The following is a 21998-nucleotide window of genomic DNA, read 5'->3' as shown; positions in this document are numbered from 1 at the left end:
ACCATTGAACATTCGATCTGATGTACATCCTGTGTAGAAGATCATATCAGAGTTGGAAGGGACCTTGTAGGTCATCTAGTCCAACCCCCTGCCCAAGCAGACCCCACACCATTTTTGACAGGTGACAGTCCAGTCTCTTCTTGAAAGGCAACTTCTGTTCCATGGGTTGATTGTTCTCACTGTCAGGAAATGTCTCCTTATTTACAATACAATACAATGCAATGCAATAGCAGAGTTGGAAGGGACCTTGGAGGTCTTCTAGTCCAACCCCCTGCCTAGGCAGGAAACCCTATACCGTTTCAGACAAATAGCTATCCAACATCTTCTTAAAGACTTCCAGTGTTGGGGCATTCACAACTTCTGGAGGCAACTTCTGTTCCACTGATTAATTGTTGTAGCTGTCAGGAAGTTTCTCCTCAGTTCCAAGTTGCTTCTCTCCTTGATTAGTTTCCACCCATTGCTTCTTGTTCTACCCTCAGGTCCCTTGGAAAATAGTTTGACTCCCTCTTCTTTGTGGCAACCCCTGAGATATTGGAAGACTGCTATTATGTGTCCCCTAGTCCTAGTCCTTTCTAGGTTAAATCTCTCCTTGATCAGTTTCCATCCATTATTCCTTCTCTGACCCCTTCAGGTGCCTTGGAAAACAGCTTGACTCCCTCCTCTTTGTGGCAGCCCCTTAAATATTGGAAGACTGCTATCCTGTCTCCCCTGGTCCTTCTCTTCACTAGACTAGTCAATTCGTGTCTCTCCACCTCCTTCTGGAAAGCCCCACCGCTAAATTTCCCTTCTTCATCCTCTCCTGGAAACGTGAAAAGAGAAGAAATTGCAGCTGGTTCCACTAAACTTTTTTCCTCCCCAGGTTAAAAAAAAACCTAGCATTTTCATTGTGAATGCCAAACACAGAAGTTCTTCTCTTACAATTTTGCAAAATCCGATTTTACCTTTTTAAATATACGGTTGTTTTTTCTTGCTTTCCGACTTCCCTGAAAGGAGACACTTCGGCAGCAGAGGGATTCCCCCCCCCCCTCCACTTGCTGCTAATATATAAAATGAATTTATTTGGGAGGTCATTTCTTCTTCTTCTTCTTCTTCTTCTTCTTCTTCTTCTTCTTCTTCTTCTTCTTCTTCTTCTTCTTCTTCTTCTTCTTCTTCTTCTTCTTCTTCTTCTTCTTCTTCTTCTTCTTCTTCTTCTTCTTCTTCTTCTTCTTCTTCTTCTTCTTCTTCTTCTTCTTCTTCTTCTTCTTCTTCTTCTTCTTCTTCTTCTTCTGTATAATACCAGAAGGTGGCAGCATGCATATATAAAGTAGAGCACCAAACTTGTTTGTTTGTGTTATTTCTGGATTGAGAGGGTAGCTGTGTTAGTAGCCAAAAACCAGAAGGAAATCTGGCGATTCATTTTTTGATCAAATGTGTTTTTAAAAAATGTCACCATACTATAAAAAAGATGTTGAGACTCTAGAAAAAGTGCAGAGAAGAGCAACCAAGACTGGAGGCTAAAACAAACGAAAAACGGTTGCAGGAACTGGGCATGGCTAGTCTAGGGAAGAGAAGGACCAGGGGAGACAGGATAGCAGTCTTCCAATATTTGAGGGGCTGCCACAGAGAGGAGGGAGTCAAGCTATTTTCCAAGGCACCCGAAGGCCAGACAAGGAATCATGGGTGGAAACTGATCAAGCAGAGATTCAACCTAGAAATAAGGAGGAATTTTCTGGCAGTGAGAACAATCCACCAATGGAACAGAAGTTGCCTTTGGAAGTTGTGGGAACTTCATCATTGGAAGCTTTCAAGGAGGGACTAGACTGCCATTTATCAGAAATGGTGTAGAGTCTGCTTGGGCAAGGGGTTGGACTAGATGACCTACAAGGTCCCTTCCAACACTGTTAAGCTGTTAAATCTGAATTACCATAAACGTTTCCAGGTAGCCCTCGACTTAGGAACACAATCGCGCCCCCAAATTATCTATGGCTAAAGAAAAGCAGTCGTAAAGTCTATGACTTTGGGTTGCCACGGTTGTTAAGTGAATGAGGAGGTCGCTAAGTGAATCTGGCTTCCCTCCATTGACTTTGCTTTTCAGAAGCTCCCTAGGGAAGTTTGCAAATTCACAATTCCAGGACCTCAGGATGTTGCAACCATTATAAATGCCTGCCGGTTGCCAGGCCCCTCAATTTTGATCACGTGACTCTGGGGATGCTGCCACAGTCATAAGTATGAGAACTGGTCATAAGTCACTTTTTTTTTCACTGCCGTTGTAACTTTGAACGGTCATGAAACGAATGGCTGTAAGTTGAGGGCTGACTGCATAAGATTTATGTAATGAGCAGACTGGTTGCCCCAAATTCTTCAAAATGAGTGGGCATAAGTCAGGGGTCGGCAAACTTAAGCAAGAGCCACAAAGCTCCTAACCAGAAGCCCCCCGTTCAATTCTGAAGCTGGAAGTCCAGTTCCTCCCACCATAGAGTCTCCTCCTAATGTGGCCTCCTTTTTCCTCTGCCAACCGGAAGTCCGGTTCCCCCCACCATAGAGTCTCCTCCTAATGTGGCATCCTTTTTCCTCTGCCAACCGGAAGTCCGGTTCCCCCCACCATAGAGTCTCCTCCTAATGTGGCCTCCTTTTTCCTCTGCCAACCGGAAGTCCGGTTCCCCCCCACCATAGAGTCTCCTCCTTATGTGGCCTCCTTTTTCCTCTGCCAACCGGAAGTCCGGTTCCCCCCACCATAGAGTCTCCTCCTAATGTGGCCTCCTTTTTCCTCTGCCAACAGGAAGTCCGGTTCCCCCCACCATAGAGTCTCCTCCTAGCACGGCCTCCTTTTTCCTGTTCCTATCCTAACTGAAAATCCTATCAATTGTGGAGCTGACTGGCAACAGGGAGCCGTAGCAGGTGGATGAAAGAACCACATGCGGCCTCAGAGCCGAGGGTTGCTGACCCTTGTCTCGCTTTAGCAACATAAATTTGGGGTTTCTACTGTGTTCGTAAGACGAGGACTACCCGCATGGCACCAAAAAATACGTTCTCCTGCATTTGCTTCTACTAGTGTTTATTCCATTCCAGGCCACAAAATTTGCTTTCACGTTTTATTTCAAAGAAGAATAGAAGAGGCCTTTCCCGCGGCCAGCAGATTGCGCTCGTTTTGATGATCAAAGGAAGGCGTGGAACGTCTTCATCGCAGCCTTATCTTCCCTGCAGTCTGCAGCCAGGCTGACTCCTCACTCTCTTGTTCAATCCCCAAGAAAGGATGTCATGAGAAAAACTCCACCGGCGGGCTTGTCCCAGTAGGAAGGGCAGCCCGCCAAGGGAGGTGTCAGAGTGACGGGGAGATGAGTCAGTGAAAGCAGACACATCCTCCGCGGCCCATCCTTTGCCGCTTTCCACAACGGAGTCAGTTCAAAGCAACAGAGAGAAATCCTCAAATATTCTGAGAAGACAGCAATTTACAGACACCTCTTTCTAAAAGGGAAGAAAACCTCAACCCAAGCAACTTTCAACACCTCATTAATTTAACCCAGAGATCCCATGGACCAGGGGTGTCAAACTCAAGGCCCAGGGGCCAGATCTGGCCTGCGGGATGCTTAGATCTGGCCCGCAGGGCCGCCCTGGAAAACTGGAAGGACTGACCCGCAGTGCCTCTGCCAGAGAAAACGGAGCTCAGGACGACTTCATCCATCCCTCCTGAGCTCCGTTTTCACTAGCTGAGGTATTGCAGGAGGCCGTCACACCTGCAAATGGAGTTCACAAGCGTCGCGGGTGGCACTCCCGAGCTCCGCTTTCGCTAAGGGTTGCAAGAAGTCATCACAGCTGAAAGCAGAGCTCGGGAGCCCGTATTCACTGGCGGAATGCTCAGACTATCACAGCCACCCCCGACACAAGTGACGTTGAGCTGGCCATGCCCGCCCTGGTCCTCCAAGGTCAAACATAATCCCGATTCAGCCCTCAAGGAAATTGAGTTTGACATCTCTGCCATAAACCAAAACTAGGACCCCCTCCATAAAGCCAAAATGAGGGTATCAATGGCTTATCTTCACCACGAACGTGTGCTTTGTGTTCATATCAGGTGTATGGTGGGTTAGTGTCTTTCCCAAGTGTTGGCTATCATCACAACTTCTCATGTTACGGTTTCAATAAAACAACATGGCAAAAATTTGGCAATATTAGTATTTATGCCTATTCTATCCTCTTTGGAAAGGTTTTGGCCATTCTTATTATTTGTTTTAAAAGGCAATTTTTTTACAGTTTAATGTTGGGTCCTCTAAGGCTGGGGACTCCCAACGTAGCAACTTTTAAGACTTGTGGACATCAACTCCCAGAATTCCTCAGTCAAGACATGCTGGCTGAGGAATTTTGGGAGTTGAAGTCCATATGGTTAGAGACCCCCTGCTCTAAAGATAAGAGGAATGGGCCACTGATGCTATTTTAGCCAGTCCCTTTTGAGATTTGATTCCAGAAAAAGGTGTTTCCAGAGATTGCAAGAAGACAAACCTAGAACCTGACTGCAACTTTAAAGCAGCTGCATCAATGCAACTGCTTTAAAGAGTGGTTGGCAGATTGTAGATTCATGTTCCCGTGTGGTCCATAGCACTTTTCCAAATTATTTCTTAAACAACCGTTTAAGGCACTTCAGGTCTGGAATACAAATGAATCATTTGCGGTAGCTGTGCGTTGCATGCAAAATACAGGAAGCCCTTTTGTAAAGCTGGACAGCAAAAACAACACAACAGCAATTCAAGAATAGCACAAGAAAAGCTCAGTTCAAGACCCAGCAGTTCCTCGGACGTGCCCAAGACGCTGTGTTGTATCTTAACTGCATCCCGATCCCAACTTTCCAGGGTTGGTTAATTTCTGGCAGATTATTGGCCTGTGAGTGCAGATTTCATCCCAAATCCACGGTGTGTGATGAAATCAGTGTCATCCAGGGGCTTAAGATACTGTGTGTAGTCAACATCTGTCTGTTATGATACCTAATTAAAAAATAATTGAAAGGAGGAGTGGAAACGTCGCACCCTTGCTTAAATATATCTAAGAAGCTCTATGAATTGGTGAAAGCAGCCGGAAACAAGTGCTGTCAGCCAGAGTCGGCCTCATCAGTCGTCCCCACCAATAATCTTGAGCAAGGTGCGGCGATAATCCCCAGAACTGTCCGACTGTAATAAAAAAAGAGGAAGAGTAACATTACTTTCAAGTCGCTTACGGCCCTTCCACAATTACACAGGCAAGTGTCATTTTCCTTGCTTCTGAGATGCGAGATTTATTGCAGACGTCTAAAAGCACTCCGGTTTTATTTTAGTAGTTTTAGGTTGCTTGTTTCCCCACCACCGCTCTGGTTATTTAAAATTTGATTTCCCCTTTGGAACAAGCGCCGATTCATAGAGCACCTGTCCAATTACAATGGTATTTTCAAGCCTACCAAGGGTTGAACCTATTTCATAAGAATAGCAGTCACGGGGGTAAAAACAGAAGCTGTCTGAAATTACCTTGTTTTCCCCAAAATAAGACCTCCCCAGTTAATAAGCCCAATTGGGCTTTTGAGCGCATCCAATAAAATAAGCCCTCCCCGAAAATATTGCGACACAGCAGCAGCCATGAGGTGACCACGCTCGCCGCCTCCTGCAGCTCAAAAATAATAAGAGCTCCCCAAAAATAAGGCCAAGCGCTTATTTCGGGGGTCAAAAGAAAATAAAACCCTGTCCTATTTTCGGGGAAACACGGTACATTGGTGGCTAGCCCAAGTCAATATTTTAGAAGTGCTCCCAAATGTTTGTGTGCGTTCTCTATCTCTACGGACGGCAACTTTGCGGTTGTCGGCCTTACGCAACTCCGTAGCTCACAGCGTTGCGGAAGCGCTACCACAAAATCCTTCTGTGTAACAGGAATTCTGAAATCTGTAGCAGTTTGTTTTATCATTCTCAGAACATTCCCTCATGCAGTGAAGGGAGAAAGAGAGAGACGGAGAGAGAATTTATCGTTTGTCAACCGATATCACAAAATCGCTCCAGGCAGAACTCAGAAAATCCTTTTTCATTTAGAAAGGCACCGCAATGATCGGTTCCAACTTGGCCCGCTGAACACATTTGCAGCCCCCTCGGCTCCTATCATGTTAAGCCCTCATGCGGTTTGCTGGGTCGCGCGAGCCTCATTCCCTGAGATTTGTAATCACGGGAGCAAACCAGAGCTTAGCAAAATCAACCTCCTTTCAGTGTGTGAACGAGCTTCTAAGGGCGCTAATACACAAAGCTAGTCGCCCTGGCAACATGCATTAACAAACCAGGGGTGCAGGCCATGTTGGAGAAGCAGAAGGAAGCAGTTCGCCCCTGGGCTGCAGGGAAGCAGCCATCATTTTGGTGCGACTGCAATGAATTGTGGGTGTGCTGAAAATGGTGGCCGCTTCCGGGAGTCAAACACAGATTAGGCCGAAGCCTGCATAGACCCTGTGGGACAGGATGGGGCAGGGATGAAATGCTACCAGTTTGAACCAGTGTGCCCAAACCAGTAGTAAAAAATGCTACCGGTTTGCCCGATCGGTTGGAAAAAAATGCTACCGGTTCAGGTGAATTGGTAGCTCCGATGATCAGCTGTGCAACAATCAGCTGTGCTGTACGATCTATGTTTGCTAGATTTATATTCAAAGCGAACCTATAGCGAAGCGAACCGTTAGCAGGCTTCAGAGCATTTCATCCCTGGGATGGGGGTGGTGCGTAGAAAAACAGAGTGCTGCAGCACCCCTGTGGTCAGTCATAAGGGTGAATGCCGGCGGGCGTGTTGCACCAGTTGTAAATTCAAAATGGGGTCATAATTGTCTTGGGCGGGGGGGTCAGTCGTAACTTTGAATTGCCATTAAGCAAACAGACCTGATAAAGGAGAATATTTGTAGCTCAGGATTGAAATGAGGGGCCCTTGGTGCTTTCTGAGCATAGTTTTTGCCTTGCAGACGTTTCATTACCAAACTAGGTAACGTCATCAGTGCACTGATGTTGTTACCTAGTTTAGGTAATGAAACATCTGCAAAACATACCAGGCTCACAGAGCACCAACGCCCCCCCCCCCAGACCTCAAGTACACAAGGATCTCGATTTGTTGCATCTAAACAAGCTGAATTAGTCAGCCGTGAATACACCATGCTTAAAATCTTCACAATAAGCCAGCATACTCCAGCATCCTGCCTTGCAGTTAGCTGTTTCTGCTTACAATCGGATCACCCATGCTTAGAAAGTTGGAGAGTCCCTGAAACTTTGAACTGGAAGTACTCACACTAATAGCAGAATGCAGAGATTCTCCAAAGAGGTTCTTGTATTCGTGTCGAATATCCAGAAGATCGATTTCTGACCTGGATACTAGAATTCTGGTCACTGTGATTTCATCGGTTCCAGGTCCCTGTAAACAAATGAGGAAAAAAATCCCTCAGTTAACGAAGAGTTTTTAAACTCTGCTTCCAAAAACACAGAATGCATGAGCTCACATATTTTTACACCAGAGACCCAAACAGCTCTAAATATTCAAAACAGAACACAACACAACAGAATAGAATAGAAAGGAACAGAATAGCATAGCATAGAATAGAATAGAAAATAGAATAGAATATAGAATAGAATAGAAAGGAATAGAATAGAATAGAATAAAAAATAGAATAGAATAGAAAGGAATAGAATAGAAAATAGAATAGAATATAGAAAATAGAATAGAATGTAGAAAATAGAATAGAATATAGAAAGTAGAATAGAATATAGAAAATAGAATAGAAATGAATAGAATAGAATAGAACAGAATAGAATAATAGAATAGAAAATAGAAAATAGAATAGAATAGAAAATAGAAAATAGAACAGAATAGAATAGAATAGAAAGGAATGGAATGGAATGTAATAGAATAGAAAATAGAAAAGAAAATGGAATAGAAGAGAAAAGAGAAAAGAAAAGAATAGAATAGAGAAAAAAAATTAGAAAAGAATAGAAAAAAGAAAATAGAAAAGAATAGAAAATAGAAAATAGAATAGAATTCTGCCCAGTTTGGTGAATTGGCTAATGCCATCACTGGTGGCCCTGCCCCCACCCATTTTTGGGCAGGTTTTTTTGCTGTTTTGGGACAGTTTTCAGCCCTTTTTCAGCTGTTTTTTCGGGCCGTTTTCCATGCTGTTTTCCAGCCCAAAAACACAGGCCAAAAACATGGCCTGAAAAACAGCGAAAAACACGGCCCCAAAAACGGGCAGGGGCAGGGCCATCCAGTGGTGGGATTAGTCCAAACCAGTCAGAATTGCTGAATCCCACGTCTGCCTTTGAGCCAAGTGGCCGGGAGGGAGGGCTGGGTATGATAAGTGACGTTTACTTGGCTGCACCCACCCACCCAGTCATGTGACCACCCGGCTATGCCTACCCAGCCAGAGAACCAGTTGTTAAATTATTTTAATCCCACTACTGAGTTGGTGGTTGGGCAAAACAATCTCATATCAGTCTTACCTTTAAGGCTTTGTTCAGTTTTTCAGCAAAGAAGGCAGGGGCATTATTTACACACTTCACTATAAAAAAAAAGAGGAAAAACAGAACTGAACATAAGCCTTTTATACTATCTGGCTACATTTTGCACAGGATTGGAATACAAAGCAGTAAAATATCCAGTTAAATTATTTAAGCATTTGCAAATCATCCCACAGATTAAATGCATGAACAAGAAGTGGGAAGCACATCTAACAATTAAATCTGTAGATAAATAAAATATTAACCCGAGGGCTCGTACTTGATTACAATCATTTACACGGTTTCCTTATTACAACTCTCTTGTGCATATTTTTTATATTTACATTTGCAGAGTGGTTTGGGCAGATGAAGAGCAAAAGCATCTATCAAAATGTAATCGGCCACCCCCTTTTGGGAAATTACATTTTGGAGGGGGGCGAGTGTAGAAACGTATCCTCCTCTTTAGCTGCTGTATGTGGTTCAAGATTAAATCTGCAGTTTGCTTTTCCTCCAAAAAAACCGCTCAAAATAAGAGCTGGTAAGGACAAAACGTTTCTAAACAGACCTCAGTGGGAGGCTTGGAAATCTATTTTGTGTTACGAAGTTCCCAATTTGGGGGGCAAACCAAGGCTTTTGGAGGAATAGAGAAAGTGGCATTCACTTCTTCTTCCACTGTATTTATATACAGCAGTGATGGCATTTTTGTCGGGTGCCAAAAACGTGAGAGCATTTGTGCGATAGTGCGTGCGTGCTGGCACCCATAATGCAAAGCGCCACCCCCACATGTGCATACTCACACAACCCTCCCATGCTCCCCCCCCTCACGTGCGCAGCACTGCCGGTGCACTGCTTGCCACCAAGCTGAGCTTAGTATTTCCTCCAGGGGGCAGGGAGGCCGTTTTTGCCCTCCTCAGGCTCCAGGAAAGCCTCCGGAGCCTGGGGAGGGTGAAAAACAGGCCTACCAGAAGTTCAGAAACAGATTGTTTCCAGCTTGGAAACAATAAATGGCTGGATGATAGATGCAAAATTACAGTATAAGAATTAAGTATTATCGACAATCAATAGGATAACACTGTAAATATCTGTAAATATTATTACATTCTATAGAGCTTATGTAAATATGAATTATATTAATACCGATACAGTAACACTGTAACATATAACACACATACATGATACACCGGTGGTGGGTTCTGGATCCCGTTGCAACCGGTACAGTGCAACGGGGCCCGGCGGCCATCACATGAATGCACGCAGTGCGCACATGCATCCTTACCTCCTGCAACGCTCTGTGATGCCTCCGCAACACTCCCGGTGCTTGGCAGAGAGTTGCGTAGGTGCCGTACACTCCGTGCACGTACGCGGAAGCGCCGAAGTGCTCAAATACAGGTAAGGACGGTGGGCGGGCCTTCCGGAGCACCATACTAGAACGGTACCCGGTGCTCCCGGCAGGCACTGGTATGTCCATACCATGGCGTACCGCCTGCAACCCACCACTGCAATACACATATAACACACAGACACACACACACAGACAAACAGACATACAGTATCTATATGTATATGTGTATCTAAATATCTATATTTATTATATGCATTGTATATATGGAAAGAGATCAACCGTCCATGAGATTTAGAAGAGTCAAAGGATATAGTGTATAAATACGGACACACTCACAAGATCACCACACGCTTCCCTTACCTACGGCCAAAAGCAGTTGGGCAAAGTCGCCCGATGTTTCGTTAAGCACAGTATCCTCCATCCGGTGTCCACTAAGTTTTTTGTACTCCTCAAATGCTTTAAGAAAGGACAAAGGAGAACACTGTCAGAGGCATAAGCTGCACATACTTTAAGATGCGTGAACAAAAGTCTGAGGCATTTTTACTTCTCCATCTACAAACCATTGCTCCTTTACAATATATCATTTGTCACAGTCTGAAACACTATTTTCCATGCTGTTAGTGGTACTAGTGCGATTAAGCACTAGCAATGAACCCCAGGTCGAGGTTATAACAGAGCAACCCTGTAAAGTATACGCAGCGTGCGACATATAAAGCAACCACACTGAATAATGGATAGTAAAGTAACAAAAATAAACTTTACTTTCTGAAGAATATAGCAAAATCCATAAACACAGCCAAAAAGTCATACACAGAGAAAAACAGTCCAATAACTTGTATAACTTGGATACAAGTAGATACAAGTAAGTAACTTACACACAGTAAGTAGTAGCAACAGTAATAACAACAGTAGTAACAGTTAGACAGCAGTTATCATACATCAAGCAAGAGAGAGAGAGAGAGAGAACATCAGCTGCAATTTATATGCTGTAATCTACTAATTAGTAGATCTCCTCTCTTAAAGATATATAACATGCCTTGTGCAATATATTGTCTACCCAACTTGTTGGTTACACCCTAACACATGCTATTTTTTTTTGAAAGTTTGTTAAAATATTCATGACTGGGAGAGACATGGGAACAAGGTCAGCCAATGAATAGGCATAGCAACTAAGTCAGCCAATGGGAGCTTAAACAGATCTGAGTCTGTGCAGAGAATTGAAACAGAAACTTAAGAAACTGCTCTGAGAAGTAAACTAGCAGTCGGTCTCAGCTTGTCTGCTGAAATAAAACTAACTGCTTGTGTTTGCCTGTAACTCTCCTGCCTTGTGTTTACTAGGAAGAACCACCTGTTGGTATTGTACATTTATTCATCTATTCTTATGTATATAAAGAAGTTAATGAATCCAGCGGAATCAATTATCTGTGCGTGCTTTCTGGATTTGATTTTTCTGCAACAAACTCTGACAAAGTTTCTAGTGTGTCTTAGGATTTTCTCACTGGCTCAAGATTGACTCAGCCTTCCATCCTTCTGTGGTCAGCAAAATGAGGACCCAGATTGTTGGGGTCAAAAGGCTGACTCTGTAAACCACTTCGAGAGGGCTATAAAGCATTGTATATAAAGTATATATGTCTAAGTGCTATTGCTAAGTGCTATTTCAGCCTTCCTGGACTGGGCTTCCTAACCCATGATCCTCAGCCAATATGACACATCTGAAGAACATTGGACAAGAGAAAGTTATATATAGATGGCCTAAATATCTAGCTTGATTCATTTGGGCAAACCTAGCCATATATCCAAACTGCAAATGTCCCCCCCCCACCCCTGGCATAACAAATGAGCAAATAGCAATAGCACTGAGACTTATATACCACTTCATAATGTTTTACAGCCCTCTGTAGGCAATTTACAGAGTCAGCACATTGACCCTAACAACCTGGATCCTCAGTTTACCAACCTCGGAAAGTTGGAAGGCTGAGTCGAGTGCGTTTCAAGGTTTTGATTACGATCTTTAAAGCGCTCCATGGCTCAGGACCTAGTTACCTGCGGGATCGTATTCTGCCCCATACATCCCTACGACCCATCCGCTCGCACAGAGAGGGACTTCTCCAGGTGCCGTCTACCAGACAGTGCCATGGGGCGGCGCCTAGGAGAGAGCCTTCTCTGTGGCGGGCCCAGCCCTGTGGAATGACCTCCCCCCGGATATTAGGACTACTACTGACCTCCGCTCCTTCCGTGTCAAGCTCAAGACCCACCTTTTCCAAATAGCTGGCCTGGCTCGACCATAACTTAGTAACGCTCCTGATGGGTTTTTTAATTTGGTATTTTATTAGGGGATTTTAAATTGTATTTTTAACTGTCTTTCACTTAAGTCCATCCTCCTCCATGCACATATGTATATGTCTCTGTTTTTTGTATATATGTTTGTCTTATGTGTATTTTTTATCTGTTTGATTGTACGCCGCCCCGAGTCCTTCGGGAGAGGGTTGCGGCTAATCAAATAAAATTATTATTATTATTATTATGAGTCAACCTCGAGCCAGTCAGGATCAAACCGTTGACAGTCTGCAGAGTCCGCCTGCAATACTGCATTCTAACCACTGCGCCACCCTGGCTAATCATGCGAGGACAGCTAATTGGTTTTATTTTACTGTGGAAGACAATCTGTTTCTTACTGAGTTTGAGCTGAGCAAAGCTGCTGGAGCTCAGGATCTCGATGAATTTGGTCTCATCCGTTCCCAACCTCTTCTCACCAGCACTGTACAGGAGCTAGAAAAAGGGAATTGAAGGAGCATAAAATGGCTATCCCCTTGTAATATTTCAAATAAGATACTCTGGGCAATTACTTTGCCAATTCAGGGGTGAAATTCTGCAGCTACTGACGAACCGGTAGCGGAAATTTTGAGTAGTTCGGAGAACCGGCAAATACCACTTCTGGCTGCCCCCAGGAGTGGGGCAGGAATAGAGATTTTACAGAATCCTTCCCCGGGAGTGGGGAGGGAATGGGGATTTTACAGTATCCTTCCCCTGGAGTATGGTGGGAATGAGGATTTTGCAGTATCCTTCCCCTGGAGTATGGTGGGAATGAGGATTTTGCAGTATCCTTCCCCTGGAGTGGGGAGGGAATGGGGATTTTACAGTATCCTTCCCCTGGAGTATGGTGGGAATGAGGATTTTGCAGTATCCTTCCCCTGGAGTGTGGTGGGAATGGGGATTTTGCAGTATCCTTCCCCCAGGAGTGTGGTGGGAATGGGGATTTTGCAGTATCCTTCCCCCAGCTGTAGGGTGGGAATGGGGATTTTGCAGTATCCTTCCCCTGGCATGTAGTGGGAATAGCGATTTTGCAGTATCCTTGCCCTGCCACACCCACCAAGCCATTACAGAGGCAGTTTCTGTAAGCAGGGCAATAAAGATTAGGCTAGAAACAACACCAGAATGTTTCCTTCCTGCCTTCCTTACAGGATTAGCCCTGTAAAGTGGAAAAAAACAAAAGGAGATCTCTTCCAACAACCAGTTTTCCGAACTGCATAGAAAGTTAAAAACCCGTTCTCCCGAATAGGTGCGAACCGGCTGAATCCCACCACTGGATCAGAGTTTCTTCAGCTCAGCATGCTGGCTGGGGAATCCCAAGAGTTGAAGGCCACACATTTTAAAGTTGTCCAGGTTGAGAAAAACCAGCCTAGATCTTTTACTACAGATAAATACAGCATTTTCATGTCTGGATATCTGCCTCCCTATTTGAGTTTTTAAAAAGCAGAAAAGGCCTTTTAACAATTTGGAGATTAAAAAAAAAACATTATAGGACACTGTAGCTGGATTTTTTCCAAACTGTGATTACCTGTGCATCCCTCTTTGCTACGTCTTCATGGGCCTGTGGATTTTCATCTCTTTTGGCCTGAGACATTATTGAAAAGAAGAAGAAAAACAACAGCAGGTAAGATGCACGATTCCTTCCCAAAACAACTCTTGTTGTATTTGTGTTGCAATTCAGTTACTTATAGAATTGCCAACCGAACAGGAATAACAGGAATATATATATTAACCTAAACATGTGTATTCATAGTAGAATTATATGGATTGAAGAACTGGAAAGAACATGAATAGAAGTACTTTCAATGTATAAATGATTGTGATTGATACTAAACCTGTATAAGGAGATATTGAAGAATGGAAGAATGAAGGATAGAACGTTGATTTAACTATGGAAATATAAAGTAGGTAGAAAACACATCTTTGAATATTATAGCGACATGAAAGGGGGGGGAAAGTTAAAATAGGGATAGAAAATAGTGGGGGAAATAATAATGAAATATTAATATGTTAATATATACAAAAGGACAGAAAGATGGTCCAGAAAGGAAGGGCGATAATAAAATAAAAGACATGTATAAATAATATGAAACAATGGCAATGAAATGTAATATTTAGGAATAATAAGACATATTTATGTGTACTGAAATGTATGTTATCCAGTTACCACACCATTCACGCATTGATAAGTATAAAGAATATAAAAAATCAAAAAAATTGATTGGGGAAAAAACAACAACAGGAATAACGAGACCGGCGTTTATGATGGATGGATCTTCCTTGATTTCGAAGCTCTAAGGCAATTGACAGTAATTTCAGGGAAGATAGGAGGATCTCAAAACTGATGAGTTTTTAACAACTAACTAACTGTCGGTATAATTTACTTGGACTTCAGTAAGGCATTTGATAAAGTAGACCATAACCTACTACTACATAAAGTTGAAAAATGTGGGTTAGACAACTTCTGGGCTTCTCTCCTGTTTCTGGATTAATTCTCCAAGTGCAATAGAAGTTACTCTACCTGGCTGGGGAATTCTGGGAATTGAAGTTCACCACACCTTAAAATTGCCAAGGTTGGAGAATACTGCTCTACAGAAGTGGCTAAAGGGACCTCAATTAACTTTGCTGACTAGGATCAAGAACATGTCACTTCCACCACATCTGTAAGATGTTTTTAATGCCCTATTTTTCACAGATCCACCTTCTTCTTCAAGAACACAGGAGAAGGGAGAAAGTTGTGCAGCTTTCCTTTCTAGGAATCAAAACATTTACTTGCTCAATAGTAGTAACTGTGAGAGGGATTTTGGAGTCCTAGTGGACAACCATTTAAATAGGAGCCAGCCGTGTGCAGCAGCTGCCAAAAAAGCCAACACAGTTCTAGGCTGCATAAACAGAGGGATAGAATCAAGATTACGTGAAGTGTTAATACCACTTTATATTGCCTTGGTAAGGCCACACTTGGAATACTGCATTCAGTTTTGGTCGCCACGATGTAGAAAAGATGTGGAGACTCTAGAAAGAGTGCAGAGAAGAGCAACAAAGAGGATTAGGGGACTGGAGGCTAAAACATATGAAGAACGGTTGCAGGAACTGGGTATGTCTAGCTTAAGAGAAAGAAGGACTAGGGGAGACATGATAGCAGTGTTCTAATATCTAAGGGTTGCCACAAAGAAGAGGGAATCAAGCTATTCTCCAAGGCACCTGAGTGCAGAATAAGAAGCAATGGGTGGAAACTAATCAAGGAGAGAACCAACCTAGAACCAAGGAGAAATTTCCTGACAGTTAGAACAATTAATCAGTGGAACAGCTTTCCTCCAGAAGTTGTAAATGCTCCAACACTGTAAGTTTTTAAAAAGATGTTGGATAACCATTTGTCTGAAACGGTATAGGTTTTCCTGCCCAAGCGGGGGGTTGGACTAGAAGACCTCCAAGATCCCTTCTATTCTGCTCTAATAAAAAACACCCCAGTGTTTGGGGTTTGTTTTTTTTGTGTGCGTGCCAATAAGACGGTTGACAACGGATCCGATTCATTCTATTGTGAATAGCTGCACCACACATGAGGACCTTCCAATAAATTATGTTACACAAGGCAACCGTGAGGTCATTTAAACAAATCTGTTAAAAGCTTCCTTACATCCAGCAAGGCCAGGAAAGTTCTTTTGGTGTCTCCAGACGTGTCCCAACCGACATCCTCACTCATGATTTTCCTATAAACTGGAACCAAAATGAACAGAGTTAGTGACACACGCTCAGATGAGAAAAAGATAAGAAACACTCTGCCTCAACGCCTTAAGTAGATTATATGCGGTCAATATAGATCAGTGATGGCGAACTATTTTGGCACCGAGTGCTCAAACCAGACAGTGGCGGGTTTTTACCGGTTTTACTACCGGTTCGCTCGTGCGCGCACACTCTCTCTCTTTTGCGTGCGATGCGTCCGGGCAGGTGGGCGGAGCTTCCCGCCGCCGCCACTACCGGTTCAGCCAAACTGGGCCGAACCGGGAACAAGCCATATCTTCTGCCAGAGTGCTGGAAACCTGAAGTCCAGCTGGCCGGTGCGCAGTAATCTGAGACCTTTTGGAAACCTGACACAAACATTATCCCCCTTTTATCTTAATAACACCAAAGAAACCCAGCTTCCCAATTTCTGAGGCAGCCCTCTTATGATGGAAGTGATACATCCATTATACTGGAGGAGCTGACTCTTATCTGCAAAGCTCATAAACACAGATTGCACGAAATAATCCTGCCGGTTATCTTGTTCCCGTTGCTAAAGAGCCGATAGAAGGTTTATAGCCTCTACAGGGCAGGATTTTTAAAAATATATATATATTAAAACATGCTAACTCTTTTAAGCCGGAGGAGGAACTGATAAGCTAGATAAATAAAGTGTCGTCCGGATGCATGACTTTCATCAGCTCTAGCCAACCTGGGAAAATGCAGTGGAGTGGTAATCCAGATTACGTGTCACACTGAGGATCACTATAAGGTTTTTACGATCCCGCTAGTCCTCAACTTACGGCACACAGCCCAAAGTTTATCTTCCGTCCTTCTGAGATGGGTAAAATGAGGACCCAGATTGTTGGGGGCAAAAGATGCTGACTCTGTAAACCGCTTAGAGAGGGCTGTAAAAGCACTGCGAAGGGGTATATAAGTCTAAACGCTATTGCTGTGACTATTTTACGACCTCTCTGGCTGCAGTGGTTAAAGGGATCACTGCAGTTAAGTTAGCAACATGGGTGTAAAATGAATCTGGCTTTCCCCATTGACTTCACTCGTCAGAAGATTGCCCAAAGACTCCAGTACACCGAAACCGTCATAAATATGAACCAGTTGCCAAGCGGTTGAATTTTGATCAGGTGAACATGGAGATGCTGCAAAGGTCATAAGGTGCTTTCGATGAATAGTTTGACCCCCTTCTTCCTTGTGGTAGCCTCTCTAAGATCCCCCTTGCAGTTACTGCCATTGAGCCAAGTGTCACCTAATTTGTCCCTTTTGCACATTTGGTTTTTCATAAGCCTTTCCTTATGGGGTGACTTCTTAGAACTAAGAGCCAGCAGTGTGCAGCAACAGCCAAAAAAGCCAACACAACCTTAAGCTGCATTAACAGAGGGATACAATCAAGATCAAGGGAGGTACTAACACCACTCTATAAAGCCTTAGTAAGACCACACCTAGAGTACTGCATCCAGTTTTGGTCACCACACTATAAAAAAGATGCTGAGACTCTAGAAAAAGTGCAGAGAAGAGCAAGCAGGATGATTAGGAGACTGGAGGCTAAAACATATGATGAACGGTTGCAGGAATTGGGCATGGCTAGTCTAGTGAAGAGAAGGACCAGGGAGACATGATAGCAGTCTTTCCAATATTTGAGCAGCTGCCACAGAGAGGAGGGAGTCAAGCTATTTTCCAAGGCACCCGAAGGCCAGACGAGGAATAATGGATGGAAACCGAACAAGGAGAGATTCAACCTGGAAATAAGGAGAAATTTTCTGACAGTGAGAACAATCAACCAATGGAACAGAAGTTGCCTTCATAAGTTGTGGGAGTTTCATCACTGGAAGCTTTCAAGAAGAGATTGGACTGTCATTTGTCAGAAATGGTGTAGGGTCTCCTGCTTGGGCGAGGGGTGGGGGTTAGACTAGATGACCTACAAGGTCCCTTCAAACTCTCTTAATCTAATCTAACTACAACTCTCAGAACTGTCAGGCTGCCCTTGATCACGGAATTCATCCATCCCTCCATCCATCCATTTTCGATAGCCAACCATCTCAATCAACAACTATGGGCAGCTTGCAGTTCCAAAATTCTGGAATTCTGGGAACTGATGCCTCAAGGCCCCTTCAAGAGCACTCAAGTAGCCAATCGCTGGGACCTCACCAAACGGTGAACCTGCCTTCCTTCACTCGCAGTGTCAGCAAGTTTACTGACCGGTCCATTGTGACTCAATCAATTTGTCCTCCGGTCCAGGTTTATTTGCTTGGCTCAGCTAAGACTACAGTGCAGTGAAGCAGGGCGTCTGATTCTATTCCCACCAGTGGCCTCCCTACACTCTCGCCAAGAGAAGAGCCATCCATCTTCCAGATATTAATCAATGCCAGGGCTCTGAAAGAACGACGCCAACTCCAGCTATAGGCTCCGCTGGGCTGGCTGCGTTCAATTTCCAATCCCTCTTGGCCAGCCTCTCCGCAGTTCGGCAATTCATCAAGCCGCGGGTTCTGTGGCTAGTGCCACTTATCAAACTAAAAGCTAGAGGGGACACGGGCCATGATCTGGCTAATGCTAACTCAATAGGGTCTGACTTAATGATGGGGAGCCCCTCCAACCGGTGTGGACTTCTGCACAAAACCAGAAAGACCAGAAAGGCACGGTTTTCTTCAGCCACAGACGTGGTACATGAGAAAGAAAACCCGATGAGTAAATATTCTGATGGTTATATAATCAACACTATGATGGAAGATAGTATACGTTGTAATAATGATTGATATTATTGCATATTTGTTGATATATTATCTATCTATCTATCTATCTATCTATCTATCTATCTATCTATCTATCTATCTATCCCATCCATCAATCATCTATCTATCTATCTATCTATCTATCTATCTATCTATCTATCTATCTATCTATCTATCTAATCTATCTATCTATCTATCTATCTATCTATCTATCATCTATCTATCTATCTATCTATCTATCTATCTATCCCATCCATCAATCATCTATCTATCTATCTATCATCTATCTATCTATCTATCTATCTATCTATCTATCTATCTATCTATCTATCCCATCCATCCTCTATCTGTCTGTCTGTCTGTCTGTCTGTCTGTCTATCTATCTATCTATCTATCTATCTATCTATCTATCATCTATCTATCTATCTATCTATCTATCTATCTATCTATCCCATCCATCCTCTATCTGTCTGTCTGTCTGTCTATCTATCTATCTATCTATCTATCTATCTATCTATCTATCTATCTATCTATCTATCTATCTATCTATCATCTATCTATCTATCTATCTATCTATCATCTATCTATCTATCTATCTATCTATCTATCTATCATCTATCATCTATCTATCATCTATCATCTATCTATATTTGTGTTGCATTTTTGCTGATAAATAAATGAAGGGGGACTAGTATAGATCTTATTTCAAGTTATTTAGCTCTCATCAGCTAGCCATACCCTTGCTGGGATTCGAACTTCGGCTGTTTTTACAGATTAGGCAGTTGTATTAACCTCTAAGCCACAAGCTCTCCTCCCTTATCAGCTGAGCCAGGGGAATGATTAAGTATTTTTCCTTTTGTCAAAGCACCTGGTGTAGCCAAATATGCTCCAAATCTGCAGTATGCGCCCTCCCATATTTGGGCACACCAGGTGCTTTGACAAAAGAAAGTGCGCGCGCACATACATACACACACACACGATTATATTGACTATGATGATGCTTGTATGTTAACACCCCAGACACCTAGAAAACACACAGTTCAATACAGAAATGGAATGTAGGATATAAACCAATAAAAAACATATAATAAAAAAAAGAAGTTGTAAGTGCCCCATCATTGGAAGGTTTTAAGAAGAGATTGGATATCTGAAATGGTATAGGGTCTTCTGCCCGAGCAGGGGGTTGGACTAGAAGACCTTCAAGGCCCCTTCCAGCTCTATTTTAATTGGAAAATTGCCCTGTTGACTTTGCTTGTCAGAAGCCGTCTGGGAAGGTCCAAAATGGTGGATGACATGATCAGTGGTGAAATTCAAATTATTTTACTACCGGTTCTGTGGGCGTGCTTTGGCGGGCATGGCAGGGAAAGGATACTGCAAAATCCCCATTCCCTCCCAAACAGCTGGGACTCGGGAGGCAGAGAATAGATGGGGGCATCGCCAGCCAGAGGTGGTATTTGCCGGATCTCCGAACCACTCAAAAGTTCCGCTACCGGTTCTCCAGAACCCGTCAGAACCTACTGGATTTCACCCCTGGGCATGACCTTGGGACAGTGCAACTGTCATGCATACATGCCAGTTGCCAAGCAGCTTACATGTTGATCATATGACCCTCAGGATGCTGTTACCATCATAAGTGTGAACACTGGCCATAAGTCACTTTTTCCAGCGCCGTTGTAAATTTGGACGGGCACTAAGCAAACAGTTGCTAATAAAGGACTACTTGTAATACAGGATACCACCCTGAACCATTTTTCCATTCCAGACAGGTGGGCAATCGCTGCCTACAGAGAAACAATGAGGCAAATACCTGGCTGGTACCTATTTAGCCAAAGCAGTTCTTACTTGTATAATACACCTGAGCTGTCTCTCTGATTTGCTTGCTGGTTCGGGAAGCCGCGATCTCAATCAACGCCATCTCATTCGTTCCAATGCCCTGGCAAGGATCACAATGAAAAGATGCTCAATTTTCCATTTTAAGATTTATCTAGATCTAATTGCATCCAAAGGGATGAGGTGGCTCAGTGGCTAAGACACTGAGCTAGTCGATCAGAAAAGTTGGCAGTTTGGCGATTTGAATCCCTAGAGCCGCGTAACAAAGGGAGCTCCCGTTACTTGTCCCGGCTTCTGCCAACCTAGCAGTTCGAAAGCACATAAAAATGCAGGTAGAAAGACAGGAACCAACTTTGGTGGGAAGGTAACAGCGTTCCGTGAGCCTTCGGCGTTTAGTTATGCCAGCCACATGACCACAGAGACGTCTTCGGACAGCGCTGGCTCTGTGGCTTTGAAACGGAGATGCGTACTGCCCCCTAGAGTCGGAAACGACTAGCACATATGCGCGAAGGGAACCTTTACCTTTATCTAATTGCATCTGGCCATCGCAGAAGCTGCCACCACTTGGTCAGACATCTCCAGATGAGATAAATGACCCCAAAGAGTTCCTTTCAACATTAAAACATTTCTTCTGGCAGAAGAAAAACCAGCTGACCTCATCTTAAAGCCAGTGTTTTGTAAACAGGTTCGGCAGATGACTCTCTGTGAGCGAACATTTTATTTGAAATCGCTGAAAGTCAAGTGGGCCTGGGTGATTAATGTAAGCCCCCGACAAATTGTTGGTTAATGGTGTGAACTAACAAGAGTTGGGGTAGATGAAAGAGCATCGATCAATTCATTCATCAATGCGTTACTGCTGGCTAAAAGTAAGGATTTTAAAATGGAGAATAGAATAGAAATAGAATACAATAGACTAGAAATAGACTAGACTAGACTAGACTAGACTAGACTAGACTAGAATAGAATAGAATAGAAATAGGATAGGATAGGATAGGATAGAAATAGAATAGAAATAGAAATAGAATAGAATAGAATAGAAATAGAAATAGAATAGGCTAGAAAAGAATAGAAAAGAAATAGAATAGAATAAAATAAAATAGAATAGAATAGAATAGAATAGAATGGGATAGGATAGGATAGGATAGGATAGGATAGGATAGAAATAGAAATAGAAATAGAAATAGAAATAGAAATAGAAATAGAAATAGTATAGGATAGGATAGAAATAGAATAGAATAGAAATAGAATAGAAATAGAATAAAATAGGATAGAAATAGAATAGAAATAGAATAGAAATAGAATAGAATAGACCAGAATAGAAATAGAAATAGAATAGAATAGGATAGGATAGGATAGGATAGGATAGGATAGGATAGAAATAGAATAGAATAGAAATAGAATAGAAATAGAATAGAAATAGAATAGAATAGACCAGAATAGAAATAGAATAGAATAGGATAGGATAGGATAGGATAGAAATAGAAATAGAAATAGTATAGTATAGGATAGGATAGGATAGGATAGGATAGAAATAGAATAGAATAGAAATAGAATAGAAATAGAATAAAATAGGATAGAAATAGAATAGAAATAGAATAGAAATAGAATAGAATAGGA

The 21998-nt window shown here is 42.9% G+C and overlaps 1 protein-coding gene across 2 annotated transcripts in view; it reads right to left on the bottom strand.

Annotated features, from left to right (window-relative positions):
- Positions 1 to 3027: 3027 nt before the first annotated feature.
- The window catches only part of ANXA3 (annexin A3), a 36929-nt gene continuing 17958 nt past the window's right edge, over positions 3028 to 21998 (bottom strand). For both annotated transcript variants that reach the window (XM_081960327.1, XM_081960328.1), the window contains exons 6-13: positions 20394 to 20484; positions 15725 to 15804; positions 13619 to 13675; positions 12456 to 12549; positions 10141 to 10236; positions 8442 to 8500; positions 7240 to 7362; positions 3028 to 5135 (exon numbers count right to left, since the gene is read on the bottom strand). In XM_081960327.1, the coding sequence (XP_081816453.1) occupies positions 5076 to 5135; positions 7240 to 7362; positions 8442 to 8500; positions 10141 to 10236; positions 12456 to 12549; positions 13619 to 13675; positions 15725 to 15804; positions 20394 to 20484 (660 nt within the window). In that variant the 3' untranslated portion in view covers positions 3028 to 5075. The remainder of the gene's footprint in view (positions 5136 to 7239; positions 7363 to 8441; positions 8501 to 10140; positions 10237 to 12455; positions 12550 to 13618; positions 13676 to 15724; positions 15805 to 20393; positions 20485 to 21998) is intronic.

Source organism: Natrix helvetica (genome assembly GCF_964273705.1).
Source record: "Natrix helvetica genome assembly, chromosome: 7".
In the NCBI taxonomy this organism is placed as follows: Eukaryota; Metazoa; Chordata; class Lepidosauria; order Squamata; family Natricidae; genus Natrix; species Natrix helvetica.
Note: the sequence above shows the minus strand (reverse complement) of the source record. Positions and strands in the feature narration are given on the sequence as shown.